At 35.0% G+C, this 21838-nt stretch overlaps 1 protein-coding gene across 1 annotated transcript in view; it reads right to left on the minus strand.

The window, feature by feature from the left end:
- ABCA10 (ATP binding cassette subfamily A member 10) overlaps positions 1 to 21838 on the minus strand; it is a 79213-nt gene continuing 57375 nt past the window's right edge. The window contains 14 exon segments of the mRNA XM_063718261.1: positions 1 to 457; positions 565 to 620; positions 1521 to 1600; positions 3602 to 3742; positions 3922 to 4041; positions 4842 to 4936; positions 5008 to 5083; positions 5372 to 5550; positions 5776 to 5867; positions 6558 to 6675; positions 7344 to 7461; positions 8385 to 8476; positions 15562 to 15642; positions 16466 to 16585. Coding sequence (XP_063574331.1) covers positions 359 to 457; positions 565 to 620; positions 1521 to 1600; positions 3602 to 3742; positions 3922 to 4041; positions 4842 to 4936; positions 5008 to 5083; positions 5372 to 5550; positions 5776 to 5867; positions 6558 to 6675; positions 7344 to 7461; positions 8385 to 8476; positions 15562 to 15642; positions 16466 to 16585 — 1467 coding nt within the window. The 3' untranslated portion in view covers positions 1 to 358.

A 21838-nucleotide genomic window follows, 5' to 3' on the forward strand; every position in this document is an offset into this window, starting at 1 on the left:
TTCAGGCTAAAAAACTCATATTTTTATTTGTAAAATGTTCTCAGTGTTAGCTTTATTGATAATAACCAAAAACCAACCTAATATTATATGATTTTTAAATTATTTTTAAGCACAAAATAGACCCATGTTGGGGATGAATAACATGTCTGATTTTGTTAATTTTGTCTACTACTTTTCCCTATATTTCCTTGTTTCCTTCATCCTAAATTTTTAAAAATGAAAACTTTAATCATTATTGAATGTTTAAACTATTAAATGTTTTCTTTTGTTAACTGAAGTAAAAGGAAACATTCTTGTAGAATTATGGAAACTAACAACGTAGTAGGACCTAAAATTGAATGTTAGGAGGTTCTTCATTTTAAGGGTCTTCCTGTGGGAGAAGTTTCCATTGAACTGTTGTATCAATTTTATCATCAACATTTCCCAGCTCCTGCTCTTTACAGAGTTCTAAGAATACCTAAGTAAGAGAAAATAAAAAAGATACAAAAATGTCAGGGTGTGTCTGAAAGATGGATTCACACAGAGGTCATCTGGATGGTGCTCACTCATTCAGTGAAAACCCACCTGCTCCAAGGTAGCCTGAGAGAGGCTGTATTCCTCCAGGTTGAAGGTCTGTTTCACTGCATGTATAGAGACTGACATTAGTGGCTTATATATTTTTCACCAAGTGTTTGTAAAGTCATACAATAGAGACAGTAACTTCAAATTGTTTAGATGCTGTAAGATATAGGCCAAATAATTACATTTTCTTGAAGGATAAATTAAAGAAGAGTGCTGATATGACTAATAAAAGATAGCCATGCATGAACATATTCAGTTTCCTATAAATTCGAAAAAGATCTTTGTGTCCTATTTCAGTATTATCCTTTTGATTCTTTATATGTATGCTTTGGACTCCAAATCAGCTGTCGAGAAAAATTTATTCTATATTTGTAAATCTACAGAGGAGTCCACTCCATGCTGGCTCCCTTTTCACACTTGTACATTCTGCATCAATAGCCACAAATACGCAGTGTCTCTGGAACTAGTTCAGAAGCTCCTCTTCAATAGTGACTTGTTACACCTCACCCCTCTGTGTTTTATTTTGCTGACCTTCACTCAGTCCTCCAATTTTTGCCTCTGTACATTTGCTCCTGGTACTTTGGCTTTTAGAAACATAGAGACCTCAAAAGCTCTCCTTGATATTCTTTGGGACAACATTCTCATAATTATCATTCAATTCTATGCACTGGTGTCATGGTAAGAAACAGCCCTGGTGCCCCAATTCAATCCTGCAGGATAGAGTAACCTGACTGACTTGCGGCTGGGCTTCCTGGTCAGCCCAGGAAGAATCAGGTGGAGCAAACCCACATCTAGGACCACCACTTCATTTCCTTTGAGATTGTTATGACTGTCCTGGTAGGGATTTTTCAAGTTTTGATTGATTATTTCATTGTTCTACTTGAAATTACATATTCTATATTCTACATGAAAATATGCAACCAATACATAAAGTCTTATTTATATATACCCTAAATTACCTGCCTCTAACTTGAAAAAGGCCCAAGATAGAGGGTGGACATCTTCCACAGGTAACTTATACACCATTAAAGAGGAATACCTGTTAGGAAGAAGAGTGAGATTTATTACTAAGTTTTAGTGTGATAACACTGGGGAGGAATTAATAGGCAAAGTAAAATAATTTTTCAATGTGTTCTTTAAATAAGTATCTGATTTGATACAGCATGAATCGGTGTGAAATTACAGAGTCAATCACAAAAAAAAGTTATAACAACAAAAATCTGGTTGCCTCTAATTTTGTGTTAAAGATAAATTCTGAGAAATAGCTCTGATTAAAAATCTTTCCCACTCAGCCTGCACTTTCTTATTGTGCTATATTTCTTACTTACTCTCAAAAAGCAACCTTTCTAGAATGTTTACATTACCTTTCCCCTCTCTCATAGGAGAGATTGAGATTTAATTTTCAATCTCTCCTATAAGAATTAAAATATGTTGAACTCTCCTGCTAAAAAAAATTTCTTTCTTGACCTTCAGATCCCCTTTCATGTTGCACAATCCAATGAACACTCTTCAGTCCTCATTTTGCAAACTTTTCAAAAGCATTAAATAAAATTGTACACATCCTTCTTAAAACAAACATACTCTTTCTCTCTTAGCTTCTGAGACAACCACACTTAATGATTTTCCTTCTAACTCTCTAGGCCTGCACTGCTTAATAGAGTAGCTACTAAATCCATGTGGCTATTTACATTTAAAGTAATTAAAATAAATAAAATTGAAAATTCAACTCCTCATTCACACTAGCCACATCTGAAGTACTCAGTAGCTACATATGTGCAGTGACTACCATTCTGGACAGCACAGATAGGACATTTTCATTATCACAAAAATTCTACTGGCCAGTGCTGTTCTAGATACTCCTCAGTATTTATTGGTATGGTTGTGGTGATACTGTCCACATAGGAAGATTTATTTTCTTCCTCAATCCCATCTCAAAGCTGAGAGCTCCTGGGGTCCATCCTAGCCCCTCTTGACTTCCTATCTCTCTTGTTGGCCTCAACATTCTCCTAGTTTAATGGTCTTCTATATGGTAAAAAAAAAAAATATCCCACTTTGTTTGTTGCCAGACCAGATCTCAATGACCTTTTCCTTCTCTTGTGAGCCACAGGTCTACATCTCTGTACTTTGGCATCTCCACTTGGATATCTCTTTACACATCAACTACATGAGCTTTTGTTTCATCCTTCACATTTGTAGAATTCATTCTTGACCTAAGTTCTTTAAACGTGCTGTTTCCTGGAAACAGTGTCTGTTACTCCCACTCTTCAGCTGACCAAACCCTGCTCAGTCTTAAAGTCCTACCTCAGTGTCATATCCTCATTTATTTGTATCTCCATTTGCTTAATATCCTCAGCTCCAAAAGGAAGAACCTTGTCTATTTTGTTGACTATTCAATACATAGCCAGCAGCAGATAATAGGTGTTCAATAAATATAATAAATATTATAAAAATAAATGAGTAGAAATAGTATACAAGAAAATTCTGTTCATCTTTCAATTAAATTCAGCCTCATTCTGCTATTCACAAGGGTTTGATTACCATTACTTGTAACCCATGGCTGACCACATACAACTTTAAAAGAAACATTGGGAGGATCAAATGATTTATAATTGAGTAATTTAGGATAGAGTCAATCCTTCTCAAGCATGGAAGTCTGTGTTACGGAGCTCATGATGCAATTTATATTCAGCAAAATCCTGTAGGAGAAATGATTGTTTTCATTGTCTATTTTTTAAAAATCATTAAAAAGTTGATAGTTTAATTTGTCTGTACTTTGTTCTTAATTTCCAAGTCATTCCACCATTTACACACATATATGAATGCACACACACACATCATTCACCTTGTCTGAGGTCTAAAACACTCACAGAAAATAACTGTTTAGTTTTTGTAACGCATCCTAGCAATCCCTCAAACAGCTTGTTTTGTGATGAATAAGTCCACTCTGCCTTTCTCTTCCTGTTTAGACTGGCACAAAACTAATTGATGCTAATACTGGAAAACACTCATACTTGTCACTCAAACCAAAAACACCCTTTACCTTTCCTGCCGAGCAGCCTGTGGGAAAAGCCTCAAAATCTCTGCGTGGATAGCTTCCACCTGGGTAGTTTCTTTCATTTTTATTTCTAGTAAATAATCTTTACCAAACTTGTTTTTCAGATGTTGAATGGAACCAATGCACCTAGTTTAGGGGAAATAAAGAAAAAATACTTGTCTCTTAATTTCTTCCTCGGTTCTCACTGTAGACGAAAGTGTTTAATTATACGTTAGGGAGCTGTAGAGAATCAGCTGTTCATAGCAAACTGAAACTCTCTCTATAAGAACATGCTAGTCCCGTGCTGGCTCAGGACAGGCACCCACCTTAGCGTTTCTGACACCATCATGGCCATACGGTCACACACAGCCTCAGCCTCTGACATGTAATGGGTGGTCAAGAGGGCGCCCCTCTCCTTGTTTTTAACGGTAGCCTGAAGTATCTGCCTAAAGATAAAGGGATTGTTTGCATTTAGAAAGTAATTTGGGAAAATAGATAAATAGAAAAAAGCAGGAAATCTAAAGAGAAAATGTTACGTTAGGATGCAAGAAGCCTGTGCAACATGGTGAAACCCCATCTCTACAAAAAAATTTAAAAATTAGCCAGGCATGGTGGCACATGCCTGTGGTCCCAGCTACTTGGGAGGCTGAGATGAGTGGATCGCTTAAGCCCAGGAGGTCGAGGCTGCAGTGAGCTGTGATTGCACCACTGCATTCCAGCCTGGGTGATGGAGCAAGACCCTGTGTCAAGTAATACAATTAAGTAAATAAATAAATAAATAAATAAATAGGCTACAAGAGAAAATCTTTGCCATAGAGAAAAAGAATAAAAATTGTGCTATATTACCTAATGATAGTACCATATTAATAGGCTTCATAAAAAAGAAGAGTATTGGTTAAAATAATGCACTATTGGGGAAGAAAAGTAGAAAAGTTGGAGTAAAAAATAGAGAAACATCACACTATATGACTTTCAATAATTGAAAAATGAAATGGAAAAATAAAAAGACAGGGGGAAGAGGAATAAGAAAGAGAAATCCAAACAAATATAATCAAGAGTTTATTTGGGTCTTAAAATATCTATTTTATCCCTCCTGCAGGAATTTTGAATGCTATATTAGGTTTCACTGAATTACATAATAGAAGATGTGCACATCAAAGGTTAATGGAGCAAAATGTAACAAAGAAACAAAACAAAAACAAAAACAAAACTCTTGAGTCTGACATGTAATATTCACTCTCCTTACCACATTTGCTGCTGCCCCTCGGGGTCCATCCCGGTGAACGGCTCATCTAGAAGTACCACTGATGGGTTCCCCAGGATGCTCAGCACAAAGCACAGCTGCAATGGGAGGAACAGCCCATGGACCCCCAGCCATGGGTGCACACAGAAACCCCGAGCCCGGCCCATACCTTTCTCTTTATTCCCTCTGACAGAGTTTTCACGGGAGCCTTAAGTTGTTGCTGGAGCTTGAGAGCTTCCACCAATCTGACAAAAAACAGTGTGATTATACATGAAGTATATGGCAAATGGACCTATCTATCTAAAACAACTATAGGAAACTCTAAACACTATTATTCTAGATAGTAAATTTAAGCTTCCTTAACATTTTCATAAATGCTAAATCTTATGATTTGGTTCTTATTCAGGTATTTCAATTATTTTATTTGCACGAAAATTTAAAGACATTGTTTATAATTTCCTTTTTATATATAATGAATAACTGACATATTTTTCCCTTCCTCCTGCTACAAATTGTGAGACTTCTCTCTGTACCATGAAATACTGAGAGCAGCAGCTTCTTTGCCCAGTCCTTTCACAGCTGCATACAACTCCAAGTGCTCTTTCATTGTAAGCTTGGGCCACAGTGAGTTCTCCTGAGGGCAGTACCCCAAGAACTTGAGGCTGTTGTCATGCTGTTGCCTTACTGATGCTCTGCTGCCTTGTAACACCACCTACACAAGACAATGAATGTCAGATCCACCTTTGGTTTTTGCTCCAATCCCCCTTCTACTAAAGGAGATAAAAGTGGCCATTAAGCTACAATATTTTTTGAATACACAAGAGAAATTTTATAAATTCTTTCATCTATTTTTTAAAAAGATATTTTATTTACTGATAGGAATAATAGAAATATGTCATCAATATTTAAAATAAAATTTCCTTCACATGTCACATACCACTCCTGCAGTTGGCTTTGTGTACCCAGTTATCATTTTAATGGAAGTACTTTTACCAGCTCCATTGTGTCCTAGTAATCCCAAAACTTCACCTGGAAGAAAGAGTCACCATCAATATTTGAATTTTCGAGGTTGACTAATCTAAAATTGCTTGGTTGGTTGCATAACATTTTGAAACAAAATGACTTTTTTTTTTTTTTTTTCAGAGACAGAGTTTTGCTCTGTTGCCTAGGCTGGACTGTAGTGGTATAATCATTGCCTGCTGCAGCCTCGATCTCCTGGGCTCAAGTAATCTTCCTGTATCAGTCTCCCAGGTAGCCAGAACTACATGCATGAACTACCACACCCAGCTAATTTTTAAATTTCTTGTAGAGATGGAGTCTTGCTATGTTGCCCAGGCTGGTCTCGAAATCCTGGCCTGAAGCCTCCCGCCTCAGCCTCTCAAAGCATTGGGATTAGAGGCACGAGCCACTGTGGCCACCCCAAAATAACATTTCTAAAACAAAAGCTTAGTTAGCACCTTGAAAAATCTCCTGTATTACAACATTAATACAGAGAATCAGGGTCTTCTTAATCCAAGATTGAGTTTCTTGCCATTTGAATTGGGACATGATTTTGAAGTAGAAAAGACTTATCTGCTGACATGTGAAGAAGTTTTATAATTACACATTAACCAGGATATAATGAACAGTCTCAATGAATAAAAATTTGTCCCCTTCATAGTCTTAAATCTAGAGAATAAGGAACATTATAATAATAATAAAAGGAACAATTATTCAAACCTTTTTTAACACAAAAGGAAACATTTCTGATGGCTATTTTCTTCTTTCTTGTTGAAAAGCAACTTTTCTTTGTCTCATAATATTCCTTGTGTAAACAGCTTGCAGTTATGACTGGTTCCTGGAAAACATGACAAAGCATGATTTCCCTGTTAAATTTCAGATACTTTACGAATTGATGTTTTATTTTCCATTCCCTAGTCTATAAACCCAACTAAATTTAATGCCAGGCTGAAGACCTTTAGCCTCTTTTTTCAAATAAAATACCCAAATGTATGTTTATAAATAAGGGCTACTTATTCAACTACTAATAAAATTAATTCCTAATCAAATACATTCCCTTTGCATTATGCTAGCATCTATCCTTGCCCTTTCCACAATTTCATTCCCAGTTTATTCCTTATTGATTTCCATGCATTGTAAATTCATTTGCTCTTGTTCATATGCTATTCAGTTATTAATATTACAAGTATACTATAATACAAAATGAAATTGCAACTCTTGAAAAATGTGCGATTTTGCTAAAACTGATTAAAAAATCCGAGAACTTGTTGATTACACTGATGAATGAGGAGCTGGAAAAGTAAGACCCACAGAAAACTGAAGAAGAAAAAATTAAAAGAATGAGGACAGGGTAGTTACTTTTAAAGAGAATAATTTGAATATAAGCTATAAATAGAAATATTAAAGAAACTAAAGCAGCTTTTCAAAATAAAAACCAACATCTCATCAATTCTACAGGACAAACTATCTGAGCATTTTATTAAGGGTCTAATCCCTGCTGTTCACCTCCAAGTTTGGAGCAGTGAGTGCATTTGCTGCTTGGACTCTTTCAGCTTGAACATCTTCATCTTCTTCTTCGGGCTCTTCTGGATTGGGATGAGTTTCTCTACTCCGTGGAGAGATTCTACAGAGGAAATAAAATAACATAAAAATGCAATTTTGGCTGTATAACTGTTAAGAAAATGTAAACCCCTATAATTAAATTATTATCCTTTTTAAAAAAGACTATCACATCATTAATTTATTACCTACAAGATTCTTCTTGGCAGTAATAACACCTCCAGTAGCCAAGTCCCTTGAAATCTTCTTTGACTATTTCTTCTCTTTAAAACATTGTATCCTATCTGTCAACTGGCTCTGTCACATCATTCTTTTAAATCACTCAAATGTAGACATACGGATCTTTTAGTCTGTCACCATCCAGATTATGACCACATTCCTCATTAAAGATCATCCTAACTGGTTTTATATGGAACCAGTTTTTACTGTACCTTCTCCTTAGGGACCCATAATGACCACAACCGGGAGAAAAGCAAGCTTTGATGCTTAAACACTACTTACAGAGATGTGCAGGACAAAAACTCATCTTTCCTAAAATCAGAACCTATGACTTAGACACTAAATATTCCTGCATCCAATCTAATTCTGTTTTCTTTTTCTGAAAATAGCACTGTACAACATGCTTAGCCAAGTGTTGGGTAGTCAATCCATTTTAATAAACTCATGTTAAATGTACTGCAATAAAGACTAAATATTTAAGATCACGACAGGAGGACTACTTGAGGTCAGGACTTTGAGACCAATCTGAGCAATATAGCAAGATCCTGTCTCTATTTGCAAAAATAAAAACAAATTAAATAAAATTATAAATTTAAAAATATTAAATATTTAAATTACATTCAGATCTCAATTAGCATTCTCCCAACCTGAAACCCTGTCTCTATTTTCAAAATTAAAAACAAACAAATAAATAAATAAGTGAAATTATAAATTTAAAAAGACTAAATATTTAAATTACATTCAGATCTCAATTAATATTTTCCCAACCTGAAAACTGGGTCTTTATTCATTATTTCATTTCCATACTTCATTTCCAGACACCTTATGACAAAAAGGAAAATAACACTCTGAAGGTATGGCTAAAAGAAAAGAAAAATAATTAGAATTAGCATCACCATGGCATTCACACTCAATGGTCAATATTTGTCCATTTTTTTGTCACAGAAGATTTGATCATTTTCTTACAAATTTGACAAACAACCTGTAAAATACTTCTCATGTGGAAGAAAGGTTTATTCAAACTCACCCTCCCACTGAGAAAGAATTAAAAACCTCACATTAATTTTTTAAAAAACTTTTAAAAAGCATAGAAGAGCTAATAAAATAGTATGGGCTTTTTAAGCCAAATCTAAATGAATACAGGAGATAGGTTTAGCCCCAAAGCAACTCTTGTCCTAGAGTTATTCTTTATCCTTGAAATACTCAAACTTCCATTTTCATGCCATGTCCAGGAGCAGAAGACAGAAGAAACTGTTGAAGCAGAGAGTCTTCCCCAAGCAAGTGGTAGATAGGTCACTCTTTCTCTAGTAAAGGATGGACCTCAAAGAGTTATACTTTTAGTGAGGGGTGAAAAGAACCCTCAGGATATTGCTAACATCATTGCCTTGAGTGCTCATCATGGAAAGAGAAAGTGAAGGTGGAAATACAAGCCAGATTTTACACAGACTTGGAGCCCAAATTCACAGTAGTGGATGGTTGAAACAAAACCTCAAGCCTAGAACATGGTTTAACATGGTACCAGACTGGTAGCGTCCCTGTGAACTTGACAGAAGCAAACAAAATGTAATAGTTATCCCAGAAACAGACTCTACATATATAGGCAACTGATATATGAATAGAAGTAGCTCTGAATATCAATGGGAAAGGCACAGACTTTTCAATAAACAGTTGTCTCAACTGCTGGGACAACTGGATATCCTTAAAGATAGAAATAAAACAAGCCCACAGGAAAAAAAATGAATTTTAGATGATTGAAGACATAAATGTGAAAGGGAAATATAAATATTTTAGAAAATAATATAAAATAATATCTTCTTGACCTTAGGGAGGCGGAGATTTCTTAAACATTACAGAATATAAAATAAAATTTATTAATTTTTAATGGTTTTATTTAAAATAACTTAATCATTCTTAACAGAGGCTCACAGTCTTTGAGAAGATTCCAGATTCGTTCTTGATAAATACTAGAAACAAACAAAAGACAAAAGCTCTCAGTAACTCAGGAATTGAGGGATTTAGTAAGATAAATAGTTTATATTTTTAAAAGTTACTATGATGCTAATGGTTAAGCACTAAGAAAACTCTCAGTAAAATCGGAAACAATGTAAGGATGCCTTCTTGCAACAGTATTAGTGGATGATTTTTAGAGATTCAAGCCAATGTCATAAAGCAAGAATATATAATGCAGTATATATTTTCAAAATAAAAATATAATTATTTCACGATAACATGGTTGTTTCACCAGCAAATGCAAGATAAGAATCTGAAAAAAAAAATTGGAAATAAGAAAATTCAGTAAGGTAAACTGATAAAAGATAATTGTACAAGAATTTTATATTTTTGTATAGAAACCTAGCTAGAATGTGCAATGGGAAAAAAATTTCATGGCAAATAAATAAATACATAAATAAATATAACTGAATATACACAAAAGGGAAATAAAGTAAAAATATAAAATAAAATATTAAAGTATATAAAATAAACCTTAAATGCAGATAAACCTTTAAACATAAATATTTTCAACTCACAAATACTGCTCTAGCAAAATAAACATTAACAATAATGTCCATAAAAGTCCACATACCAGTTTCTGGCACTTGACTGCATTCTAATTTTCATCAATAAAATTGAGTAGGAAAATAGAAAAGTTTTGAAAAATTTGGATGATAGGACATACGTATCATTTTGAATTGAGCAAAATATATAAAGCTACCATAATTAAAAAAATGTAGTCCTGACACTGATGTAAACAAATGGATCAATGGGGAGAATGTCAACACAATCAGTCCATAGATATAAGCAAATTTAATACTAATAAAGATGTTATTTCATGTTGGAAGACATAAAATGGAGTACTCATAAATGGCATTGAGATAAGTTTTTTGGAAAAACTTACAATACAAAAGTTAGTCTATATCTAAAAACAAACCATAAAATATATCCAGAGGATTAAACATTTAAGTATTTTAAGAAACAGCAAAAATTATAAAACAGAAAAGGGTGACCCACATTCAGAAAAAAAAATCAGTTAATAGAAATTGGTTTTGAGTGTTATCAAAGATGTACAAAAGCTACTGTACCTTCACTAAACTAAAGTCATATTTCAAAAATTAAAGTAAAATGTGACTCAAATACAGACTTTCTATTATATAATTGATCTGAAGAACAGACAGAAAAATGATGAGCAATAAATAAACAGAGCCTCAAAGATTATCAAGCATACCAAATATATGTAATGGGAGTTCCAAAAAGATAGGGGAGAGAGAAAGAACAGAAAATTTTTTTAAGAAATTATGGCCCAAAACTTCCAAAATTTGTTTTAAAAAATATTAATATACACATTCAAGGAGCTTAACAAATCATAGGTAAGATAATTGCAACAAGATCCATATCTAGACACATCAGAGTCAGATTGCTGAAAATCAAAGGCAGAGAAAACAGGTAAGTGGGAGAGGACTCATCACTCAGAGAGAAGTAACAATACAATTTCTTCTCTTCAGAAACAATGGAGGCCAGGAGAAAGTGTGATGATGTATTCAAAGAACTGAAAGAAAAAAAATGTATCCAAAAATTGTATATGCAGTAAAATAATTTTTCAAAATAAAATCATTCCCAAGTTGTTCCAAATTGCCTTAATGTGGCCATCATTACATTAAAAAGGGAGACAATAAAATAAAGAACTAAACCAGCTATAAAATTTTTATTTTAAAATAGACCAATGGAATAGAATAGAAAGCCCAGAAATAAATCCTCCCATATATGCTCAAATAATCTTCAACAAGGTTGCCAAGACCACTCAATAGGAAAAAGACAATCTCTTCAACAAATAGTGCTAAGAAAACTGACGCCAATATGTAAAAGAATGAAGTGGAGGCCTTATATTATACACAAAATTAACTCAAAATGGATCAAAGACCTAAGTGGAAGACCTAAAACTATAAAACTCGTAGAAAAAAACCTCATAAAATTGGACTAGATGGTGATTTATTCAATACGACACTAAAAACACAAACAACAAAACCAAAAATGGACAAATGTGTTTGCATCAAACTAAAATCTTCTGTGCATCAAAGGACACAACTGACATGGTGAAAAGAAAACCTACAGAATACAAGAAAACATTTTCAAATCATATATCTGATAAGGAGTTAATATTCAGAATATATTTTTAAAACTCCTACAACTCAACAACAACAAAAATTCAAATAACCCAATTTAAAAATGGGCAAGTAATGGCCAGGCACGGTGGCTCACGCCTGCAATCCCAGCACTTTGGGAGGCTGAGGCGGGTGAATCATGAGGTCAGGAGATTGAGACCATCCTAGCCAACATGGTGAAACCCCCTCTCTACTAAAAATACAACAATTAGCTAGGTGTGGTGGCGTGCACCCATAGTCCCAGCTACTCGGGAGGCTGAGGCAGGAGAATCACTTGAACCCAAGAGGCGGAGGTTGCAGAGAGCCAAGATCGCGCCACTGCACTCCAGCCTGGTGTCAGAGCAAGACTCCAAAAAGAAAAAAAAAAAGATATATAAATGGCCAATATTAAATGTCAATGAAACGCAAATGAAAACCACAATGGCATACCACCTCACAGCCATTAGGATGATTACTACTATATAAAAAAATAAGTGTTGGTAAGGATGTGGAGAAATTGGAACTCTTGTACACTGTTGGTGAGACTGCAAAATGGTGCAATTTCTATGGAAAACAGTATGGGAGGTTCCTCAAAAAATTAAACTAGAACTACCATATAATTCAGCACTCCCACTTCTGGGTATTTTTATCCAAAAGAACTGAAAGTAGCATCTTGAAGAGAGATTAACACACCCAAGTTCATAGCTTACAACAGCCAAGAGGTAGAAGTAATGCAAATGTTCATTGACAGAATTAATAGATTTTTAAAATTATGGTATATACATACAATTCAATATTATTCAACCTTAAAAAGGAGTGAAATCTTGACATATGTCTCAACATGGATAAACCTTGAGAACATTATATGGAGTGAAATAAGCTAGCCGCAAAAAGACAGATACTTTATGATTTCATGTGTATAAGATGTATAAACTAGTAAAATTCATAGAAGCAGAAAGTAGAATGGTGATTACTGGTTTGGGCAAAGGGGAAAAGGGAAATTGTTTAATGGCTATACAGTTTCAGATTTACAAGATTAAAAGTTCTGGAGATTCTTCTCACAACAATGTGAATATGCTTAAAAAACTGAACTATACATTTAAAAATCATAAGGATGGTAAATTTTATGTTACGTGTATTTTTATTACAATTTGAAAAGCTGAAAAAACTTACATGTGAAAAATAACTGCAGTTGTTTTTACCACCACAGGTCACTGACTAAAAACAAATAGGTAAGTAGCCATAAAGTATAACGTGGTGGGATGTGATGAAAGCCACTTCTAGGCCTGGCCCTTAAAATGAGGGGACTTCAAAAATATCATGAAAAATGCATATGATGAAAAACCTATGTGTGGATTTCAAATTTGGGGGGCAACAAAATAAACTCATCCTAACCTCTCATAACATGTTTGAACAGGATCTGGTTTGAGGTACTAAGAAGGGTACATTCATTTGAAAATAGGTACATTCATTTGAAAAGAGCCCCTATCAGAACATGAATTCTGCTACAACTGAAGCAAGAACAAACATCAAATGCATGGAGAAGCTTGGAAGGAAGAATGGTGAAATCATCAATGCTGTAAAAAAGTTTATGAGGGCAATGGCCCAAAGAAATTAGCAACTTACAAATGGTTAAGTGGTTTTAAGAAAGAACAAGACAATGTTGAAAATAAGTCCTATAGCAGCAGACCATCCACATCAATTTGAGAGGAAAAAATTCATCTTGTTCATCTCCTAATTGAAGAGGACTGACAATTAACAGCAGAAATAATAGTCAACATCATAGACATCTCACCTGATTCAACTCACGTAATTCTGATTGAAAAATTAAAGTTAATCAAACTTTCTACTTGGTGCGAGACAAAACTGTTGTGCCCAGGTTAGCAGCAGACAAGAGCAGAGCATTCAGTGGAGATTTTAAACACATGGGATTGAGATTCTGAAGCATTTTTTTTGAATAATTGTTTACAGGAAACAAAACATGGCTTTGCCAGTATAATTCTGAAGACAAATCACAATCAAAACAATGGCTACCAAAAGGTGGAAGTGGGTCCAGTTAAAGCAAAAGTGAATTAGTCAAGAGCAAAGGTCATGGCAACAGTTTTTTGGGTGTTCAGGGCATTTTGCTTGTTGACTTTCTGGAGGGACAAAGAATGATAACATCTGCTTATTATGAGCGTGTTTTGAGAAAGTTAGACAAACATCCAGGAAATCTTTACTAGAAGGTCCTTCTCCATCATGGCAATGTTCCTGCTCATTTCTCTTATCAAACAAGGGCAATTCTGTGAGAGTTCCTTTGGGAAATTATTGAGGGGTATCCACCTACAGTTCCAATTTGGCTCCTTCTGAAATCTTTTTGTTTCCTAATCTTACAATATATGTAAATGGCACCCATTTTTGTTCAGTTAGTAATGTAAAAAATACTTCAATGACAAGGTTAAATTCCCAGGATCCTCAGTTCTGTAGGAATGGACTAAATGATTGGTATCATTGCTTACAAAAGTGTCCTCACTTTGATGGGGTTTATGTTGAAAAAATTACATATATACATATATATATATATATATATATATATATGAGATGGAGTCTCTCTCTGTTGCCCAGGCTGGAGTGTAATGGCACAATCTCAGCTCACTGCAACCTCCATCTCCTGGGCTCAAGCGATTCTCCTGCCTTAGCCTCTCGAATAGCTGGAATTACAGGCACTTGCCACCGCGCCCAGCTAATTTTTGTATTTTTAGTAGAGACGGGGTTTCACCATGTTGCCCAGGCTGGTCTTGAACTCCTGACTTCAGGTGATCCACCCGCCTTGGCCTCCCAAAGCGCTGGGATTACAGGCATGAGCCACTGCGCTGGGCCAAAATTTATATTTTTTTATTTTCAACTTTTAGTTCCATTTTCCCATGAGGATTTTGGAGTCCCATCTTGTCTAATGTTCTAACCTTTTCTTCCACTGCAAAGGCAACCCTGAAGATTGAAGGGTGTCAAAAAGCATAGCCACCAAATGGAGGTGGGCAGCCAAATACACAATAGAATTTCTTTGAAAAATAAATCCCTATTAAGTCTTGAAGGTTCCAGGGTTTGTTTGCTGTGTCAGAGTTGCATACTTAAATGAACATATATTCCCTAGCTGGACAATTGTATGCCTTTAGAATTCAATGGTCAATTAAAAATGACTATATATGGGACATCTCTGCACGTATTTACAAAACAGGAAAAATATACATTCATTATACAAAGACCCAGATAAAAATGTATAAAAGTTTATAAATCAAAACAAATTTAGAGGTTTCTTCCTTGATAAACTGCTGTTCTGCTATTAAAGAGGAAACAAGAGGTGTGCAAACAAGAGTATGTTTCCTCCTTCTGCCTCATTTACCATAATACACAGAAATAACATTTATATTTTGTTTCATTGCCTTTCCCCACTATAAAATTTCATTTAATTTTTCTCCTTTCCTCCTCATTATTCAAATTAGTTGTTATTAATACATATTTACTTGATTTTGAGCCATACACCGTATGCTGCATTTCTTACATACTGCCTCAAATTGTCTTTGGATACATATCAACAATGTCTATCACAATAACAGCAATCAAGCCTTTAAATGTTCTAGTATGTGTTATATTATCTGTGACTCTATTTTAAAAATATCTTCAGTTTTTACTGCCATTATATTGGAATGGAAAATATAGAAAGAGTGGGTATTTTAAGACATTTAAATTTGGCATACCTTGAATAAGATTTCACAGGGCTATGAATCTTATGCAATATATATATATATATTTAGGTAGAAAATGTTCCTTACTATTAAGGTTGTTAAAAGAATGGTTTTATTGACTTCGTTTATTCTATTGTCCAGACTGTCCAAGTTTCTCATAAAGTCGAGCTGAAAAAAAAACCCACCAACAGTTAAATGCAAGTTTCTCTATAAATATAAAACTTACACATTAAATATGCCCACATTGTACTTGATGTTCTATGGGACAACAGTAAGTATTCCATGAATTGAGATGAGAAGAGTTGTTTTCTGATGATAAAGTCTATTGATGACCTGACATCTTTCCTTAGTTATGACCTCCAACACTGTTTATTTTCCAATTGTATGTAATAGGGATTTCCAAGTTTCTTTTTAGTGAGAGTGACAAAGTACAGAACTATGAAGTAGGCAAGATTTGTCCACAGTTCCCCAAAATTCTCAGTGGTATTTAGTTTCTGCCAGAAGTGGTTAATAGATTCATGTTTTCTTTCCTTCACTTACAAGTCATACACTCCAAAAGCAATTTATTGACACTAAGTAGTATGCAATCAATAACCCCAATAAGATTTTAGACATTGATCAACATTTAAATGAAAAACTTCTATCCCCTGGCAAGATGGATTCACCACAAGACAGCATGTTTTATAACAATGGAAAAGTTTTAGTCCTGTCTCAGAATCACCTCTGGAATTCATAAACCATGGTTGGTCTTCCTGCTGTATTTCTGCATGGATTGACCCTCTTCCTGCTAGTATGAATAGTGATCTCAGCAAATTTGACAGCTTTCAATTTTATACAGCTTTAAAATCTTATTTTTAGAATTTATCAGCATTGAATAACTTCAAAATTTTATAAATGCACCTGTTCCCACAATGGGTTCCCACAATGGGTAAGGATTTTATTAATGGACCACAAGGTCAAGACCAGAGACACAGTAGGTAACATTGCTTACCTGGATCAATAACATGACATATCCCAGCAAAGTGAAGGAAGGTATGAAAATCATGCACAAAATTAAGTTGGGTTTTTCATGTTGAGTTGATACCATAATTGTGGATACACATATTAAGATCTAGAAAAAAAATCCAGAGGTATTATAATTTTCTCAGTTATATTTGATATCTTAAGATATTTCCTATGAATAACCTGTTTTCCCGGGAGATACTGCCATTTTCAACTTTTACCTCACAGATAGAAATATTCTTAGGATATCCTCTTAAGGAAGTATCAAACTTTCACTGCAACTAAAACATAGGATTACAATAAGGTCTGACATAAATACCTTAAAGATTTTGCACTACCCAGTAGGGATAAACAGCAACAATAAAAGAAAGTGATATAACATTATTTATTTTGTCTATTATAATAAATCTTAATATGTTTGCAGTACAAGGATACAGTGAAGAATTAACTGATGATATGACTTGGGAACTTAAAAGGCAAAATAAACTTTGAGGTTGGTGTTTATTGCCATATATAAGCAGTCAGAGAAATGTAGGAATTATCAGTCTTGATATCCAAGGTAGGAATATTGAACAGTTTAGAACATTCCCAGAGGTAAATTATATGGTTGTCACTTTAAAGGGCAGCCCATATCCCCACTCAGACTGTTAGTCGTTTCCTAAAATGGCTCCCTGGCTCCAGTTCTTCTGCCATTCAAAATTCATATGACATTCCAAAGAGTATATACAGTTGACTCTTGAATAACATTAGTTTATTATAGGTGGATTTTTTTCAATAAATATGCTAGAAATTTGGGGGAAGATTTGTGACAATTTGAAAACCTCACAGATGAACCACATTGTCTAGACATATCGAAAAAAATTAACGAAAAGTTAGGTATATCATGAATGCATAAAATATATGTAGATATTAGTCTATTTTGTCATTTACCACTGTAAACTATAAACAAATCTATTATGAAAAGTTAAACTGTATCAAAACATGCACAGAAACTCTTACATACCATACATGTTGCCATTAGCAATCAACAAAAATGTAAACATAAAGATGCAGAATTAAATCATGACTGCATAAAATTAACTGTAGAACACACTGTACTACTGTAATAATTTTGTAGTCACCTCCTGTTGCTACTGTGATGAGCTCAAGTGTTGTGAATATTCCCTTAAAATGCTGTGTGAGGCTAATCATCTCCTTACTCTCAAGCGAATGGCATATCACACTAAAAAGTGGCTTCTCATGGTTCTTGCAGATCTTTCATTGTGTTTAGTGCAATACCATAAACTTTGAATAGTGCCATAGGACCTAGGAATTGCCACTAGTGATTCTGGAAGTTCTCCCAAGAAGCAGAGAAAAGTCATGACATTACAAAAAAAAAAAAAGTTGAATTGCTTGATATGTACCATAGATTGGGGTCTGCAGTTGCAGTTGCCTGCCATTTCAAAATAAATAAATTCAGTGTAAGGACCATTGTAAAATAAGAAAAGGATATTTATGCATCTGTCACTGTAGCCACACCAGCAGGCACAAAAACCTTGCACTTTTTTTGAAATACCTTTTTATCTCATATTGATGATCCAACTTTTACACCTATAGGCTTTAATACAATTTGAGAAAAAGTGAAGTCATTATATGACAACTTAAAGAAAAGGTTAAAGATCTAAAGCTGGAGAATGCAATGCCCTCAAAGGATGCTTTGTTAATTTTAGAAAGAGGTTTAACTTAAAAAATGTCAAGATAACAGAGAAAGCAGCTTCTGCCAATCAAGAGGCAGCAGACAAGCTCCCAGATGCTATTAATAAAATCACTGAAGACTAAGTATATCTGCCTGAATGCGTTTTTAATACAAATGGAAGTGCCCTATTCTGGGGGAAAAAGTGCCACAAAGGACATTGATTAGTAGAAAAGAGAATCAAGCACCAGGATTTAAGGTAGAAAAGGATAGGCTATTTGTGCAAATGCAGTTGGGTTGATGATCAGTACTGCCATTATCTATAAAAGCTGCTAACACTCAAGCCTTGAAGGGAAAAGATAAATACCAACTGCCAGTCTTTTGGTTATACAACAAGAAGGCCTGGACAATGAGAACCCTTTTTCTGGATTGGTTCCATCGATGCTTTGTCTCTAAAGTCAGCAAGTACGTTGCCAGTAAGGAACTGCCTTTTAAAGTTATTTTGCTGCTGGACAGCATCCTTGGTAACCCAGAACCATGTGAGTTCAACGCTGACGGCAACAAAGTGGTCTGCTTGCTCCCAAACACAACATCTCTAATCCAACCTCCAGATCAGGGGTCATAAGAACTTTTAAGGCTCATTACACACAATACTCTATGGAAAGGATTGTCAACACTACAGAAGAGAACCCCAATAGAGAGATCATGAAAGTCTGGAAGGATTCCACCACTGGAGATGCCATTGTTAAAGAAAGAGCTGTGAAAGCCATCAAGCCTGAAACAATAAATTGCTGCTGAAGAAAATTGTGTCCAGATGTTGTGCATGACTTCCCAGGATTTGCAATAGAGCTAATCAAGGAAATAAAAAAGAGATTGTAGATAGGGCAAATAGGGTGGGGAATGAAGGGTTTCAAGATCTGGATCTTGGAGAAATTCAATAACTAATAGACACCACACCAGAGAAATTAACAGGAGACAATTTGATGGAAAGGAGGGTTTCCATTGCCAGATGATGAGAAAGAAGATGTAGAAGAAGCAATGCCAGAAAAAGAATTGACATTAGACAATCTGAAAGAAGGATTCTGATTATTCAAGGCTCCTTTTGACTTATTTTATGACATGGAATCTTCTATGATACAGGCACTGAAACAAAAGCAAACAGTGGGAAAAGGATTGGAGCTATAGGGAGATATTTTTGGAGAAATAAAAAACCAAAAAGTAAGACAGAAATTATTATATATTTCTGTAAAGTTACACCAAGTGTGTCTGTCTGTCTCTCCCACCTCCCCTTCCACCTCTTCCACCTCTTTCACCTCTGACACCCCCAAGACAGCAAGACCAACTCCTGCTCTACTTTCTCTTCCTCCTTGGCCTACTTAATATGAAGACAACAAGAATGAAGACCAAGAATGATAATCCACCTCTAGTTAATGAATAGTAGATATATCTTTCTTATGACTTTCTCAATAACATTTTCTTTTCTCTAGCTTACTTTATTGTGAGAATACAGTATACAATATACATACAAAATACATGTTAAGCAACTATGTTATCAGTAAGATTTCAGTCAACAATAGGCTATGAGTAGTTAAGTTTTAGAGAGTCAAAAGTTACACGTGAATTTTCAATTGCATGGGGGTAGGGAGGTAGGTGCCTCTTACTCCGACATTGTTCAAGGGTCAAATATATTTTGATTTGAACAGGAATCATTCTCTTTTACATTCCATTGAATGTAAGTCCTCTGATTGCAGAAAATTTGCTTTGTTCATGGTTATATACCAAGCAAAGTATCTGGCACATAGGAAGATACAATCAATATGAATGAATGAATATTGGGATGGGCAAAGAATAAGGAGGATTTCTATTTTTCTGTTTTTGTTCACCAAATAATCAAAAAATATGCATATTAAGAGTGCAGTTTATACAAAACACTTTGTTAAATAGTTACTGTAGTTACAGGAATAAAATTGGAGGAAGAAAAGGAAGATGACATGGTTTGGCTCTGTGTCCCCACCCAAATCTCATCTTGCAGCTCCCATAATTCCCATGTGTTGTGGAAGGGACCCAGTGGGAGATGACTGAGTTATGAGAGCAGGTCTTTCCTGTGCTGTTCTCATGATAGTGGATGAGACCAACAAGATCTGATGGTTTTCAAAACACGAGTTGCCCTGCACAAGCTCTCTCTTTCCTACTGCCATCCATGTAAGATGTGACTTGCTCCTCCTTGCCTTCTGCCATGATTGTGAGGCTTCCCCAGCCACATGGAACTGTGAGTTCTCCATTAAGCCTCTTTGTAAATTGCCTAGTCTTGGGTATATCTTTATCAGCAGTGTGAAAACAGACTAATACAGAAGAAGAGGATAATAATTCCTATTGAGTACTTCATGAACATTTACTATTTATCAAATATTTTAAAGAGCAGTTTACCAGCACTATAATAGTTTATGCTCTTTTAAAATCTCAATCCTAAAACACTATAAAGTACTACTGTTATTATACATATATTCTGATGTTTAAATAACTGAACCTCAAAAGAACTGAAATAATGTGTTCAATTTCTTACAGCTATTAAGTGCCAGACCATTAAGGATTAAAACCTGGGGCTATCTGACTCTAGAGCCAAAATTCTTAATCACTATACTTTCCTAAGGAGATACTGTATCAGTCAACTGTCCATCCGTCAAGTCAATATATAATGTGTTGGATACCATGAACGTATATATATACAAAACAGATGTTTCTAAAAGCCTAAAACGGAGAAGCAGACAATGTTTGTGAACTGGAAGATTCACTATGTAAAGATATCATTTCTCCCTCAAAGTAATTTATAGATTCAATGCAATCCCAATTAATATCACTTCCTGTGGAATCTGACAAGAAGATTCTAAAAAGTGCATGAAAACGCAAAGAATCAAAAATAGCCGTGATACTTAAAAAAGAACAAGGTGGGAAGGTTCGCTCTCTCAAATAAAGCTACCATAATTGAGACAGCGTGGTATTGATGTATAAATAGAAAAACAGATTAATGGAAGAAACCAGAAAGGCCAGATACAGTCTTGATTGATAACAAAGGTAGCACTGCAAAGCAGTGAGATAATGATATGGACAAGCGGATATATAAATATGATACATATAAAAAAGGCATAAAAACAGTGTTTCTTCCATAGGTACAAGAAAAATTTTCTGAAGGAATAAAAAATATAAACTGAAATAAGCTCAGCGTTTCATCAGCTTATTTTATAAACATTGTGTATACTTCAGAATCTCCTCAAAGATTTAGTAGCCACAGTATTTGTAATTATTAAAGGTACTGCTCTAACAAAATATATAGCAATATATCTTCAGTATTCTATAAAAATTAAGTTAGATTTTCTGGCAGGGCATGGTGGCTCACTCCTGTAATCCTAACACTTCGGGAGGCCAAGGCAGGTGGGTCACCTGAGGTCAGGAGTTCAAGTCCAGCCTGGCCAAGATGGTGAAACTCCGTCTCTACTAAAAATAAAAAAATTAGCTGGGCGTGGTGGCGCACGCCTGTAGTCCCAGCTACTCGGGAAACTGAGGCAGGAGAATCGCTTGAACCTGGGAGGTGAAGGTTGCAGTGATCCGAGATCACCCCGTTGCACTCCAGCCCGGGCAACAGAGTGAGATTCCGTCTCAAAAAAAAAAATAATAATTAAGTTAGATTTTCTA

The sequence above is a fragment of the Pongo abelii genome, chromosome 19, assembly GCF_028885655.2.
Source record: "Pongo abelii isolate AG06213 chromosome 19, NHGRI_mPonAbe1-v2.0_pri, whole genome shotgun sequence".
Lineage (NCBI taxonomy): Eukaryota > Metazoa > Chordata > Mammalia > Primates > Hominidae > Pongo > Pongo abelii.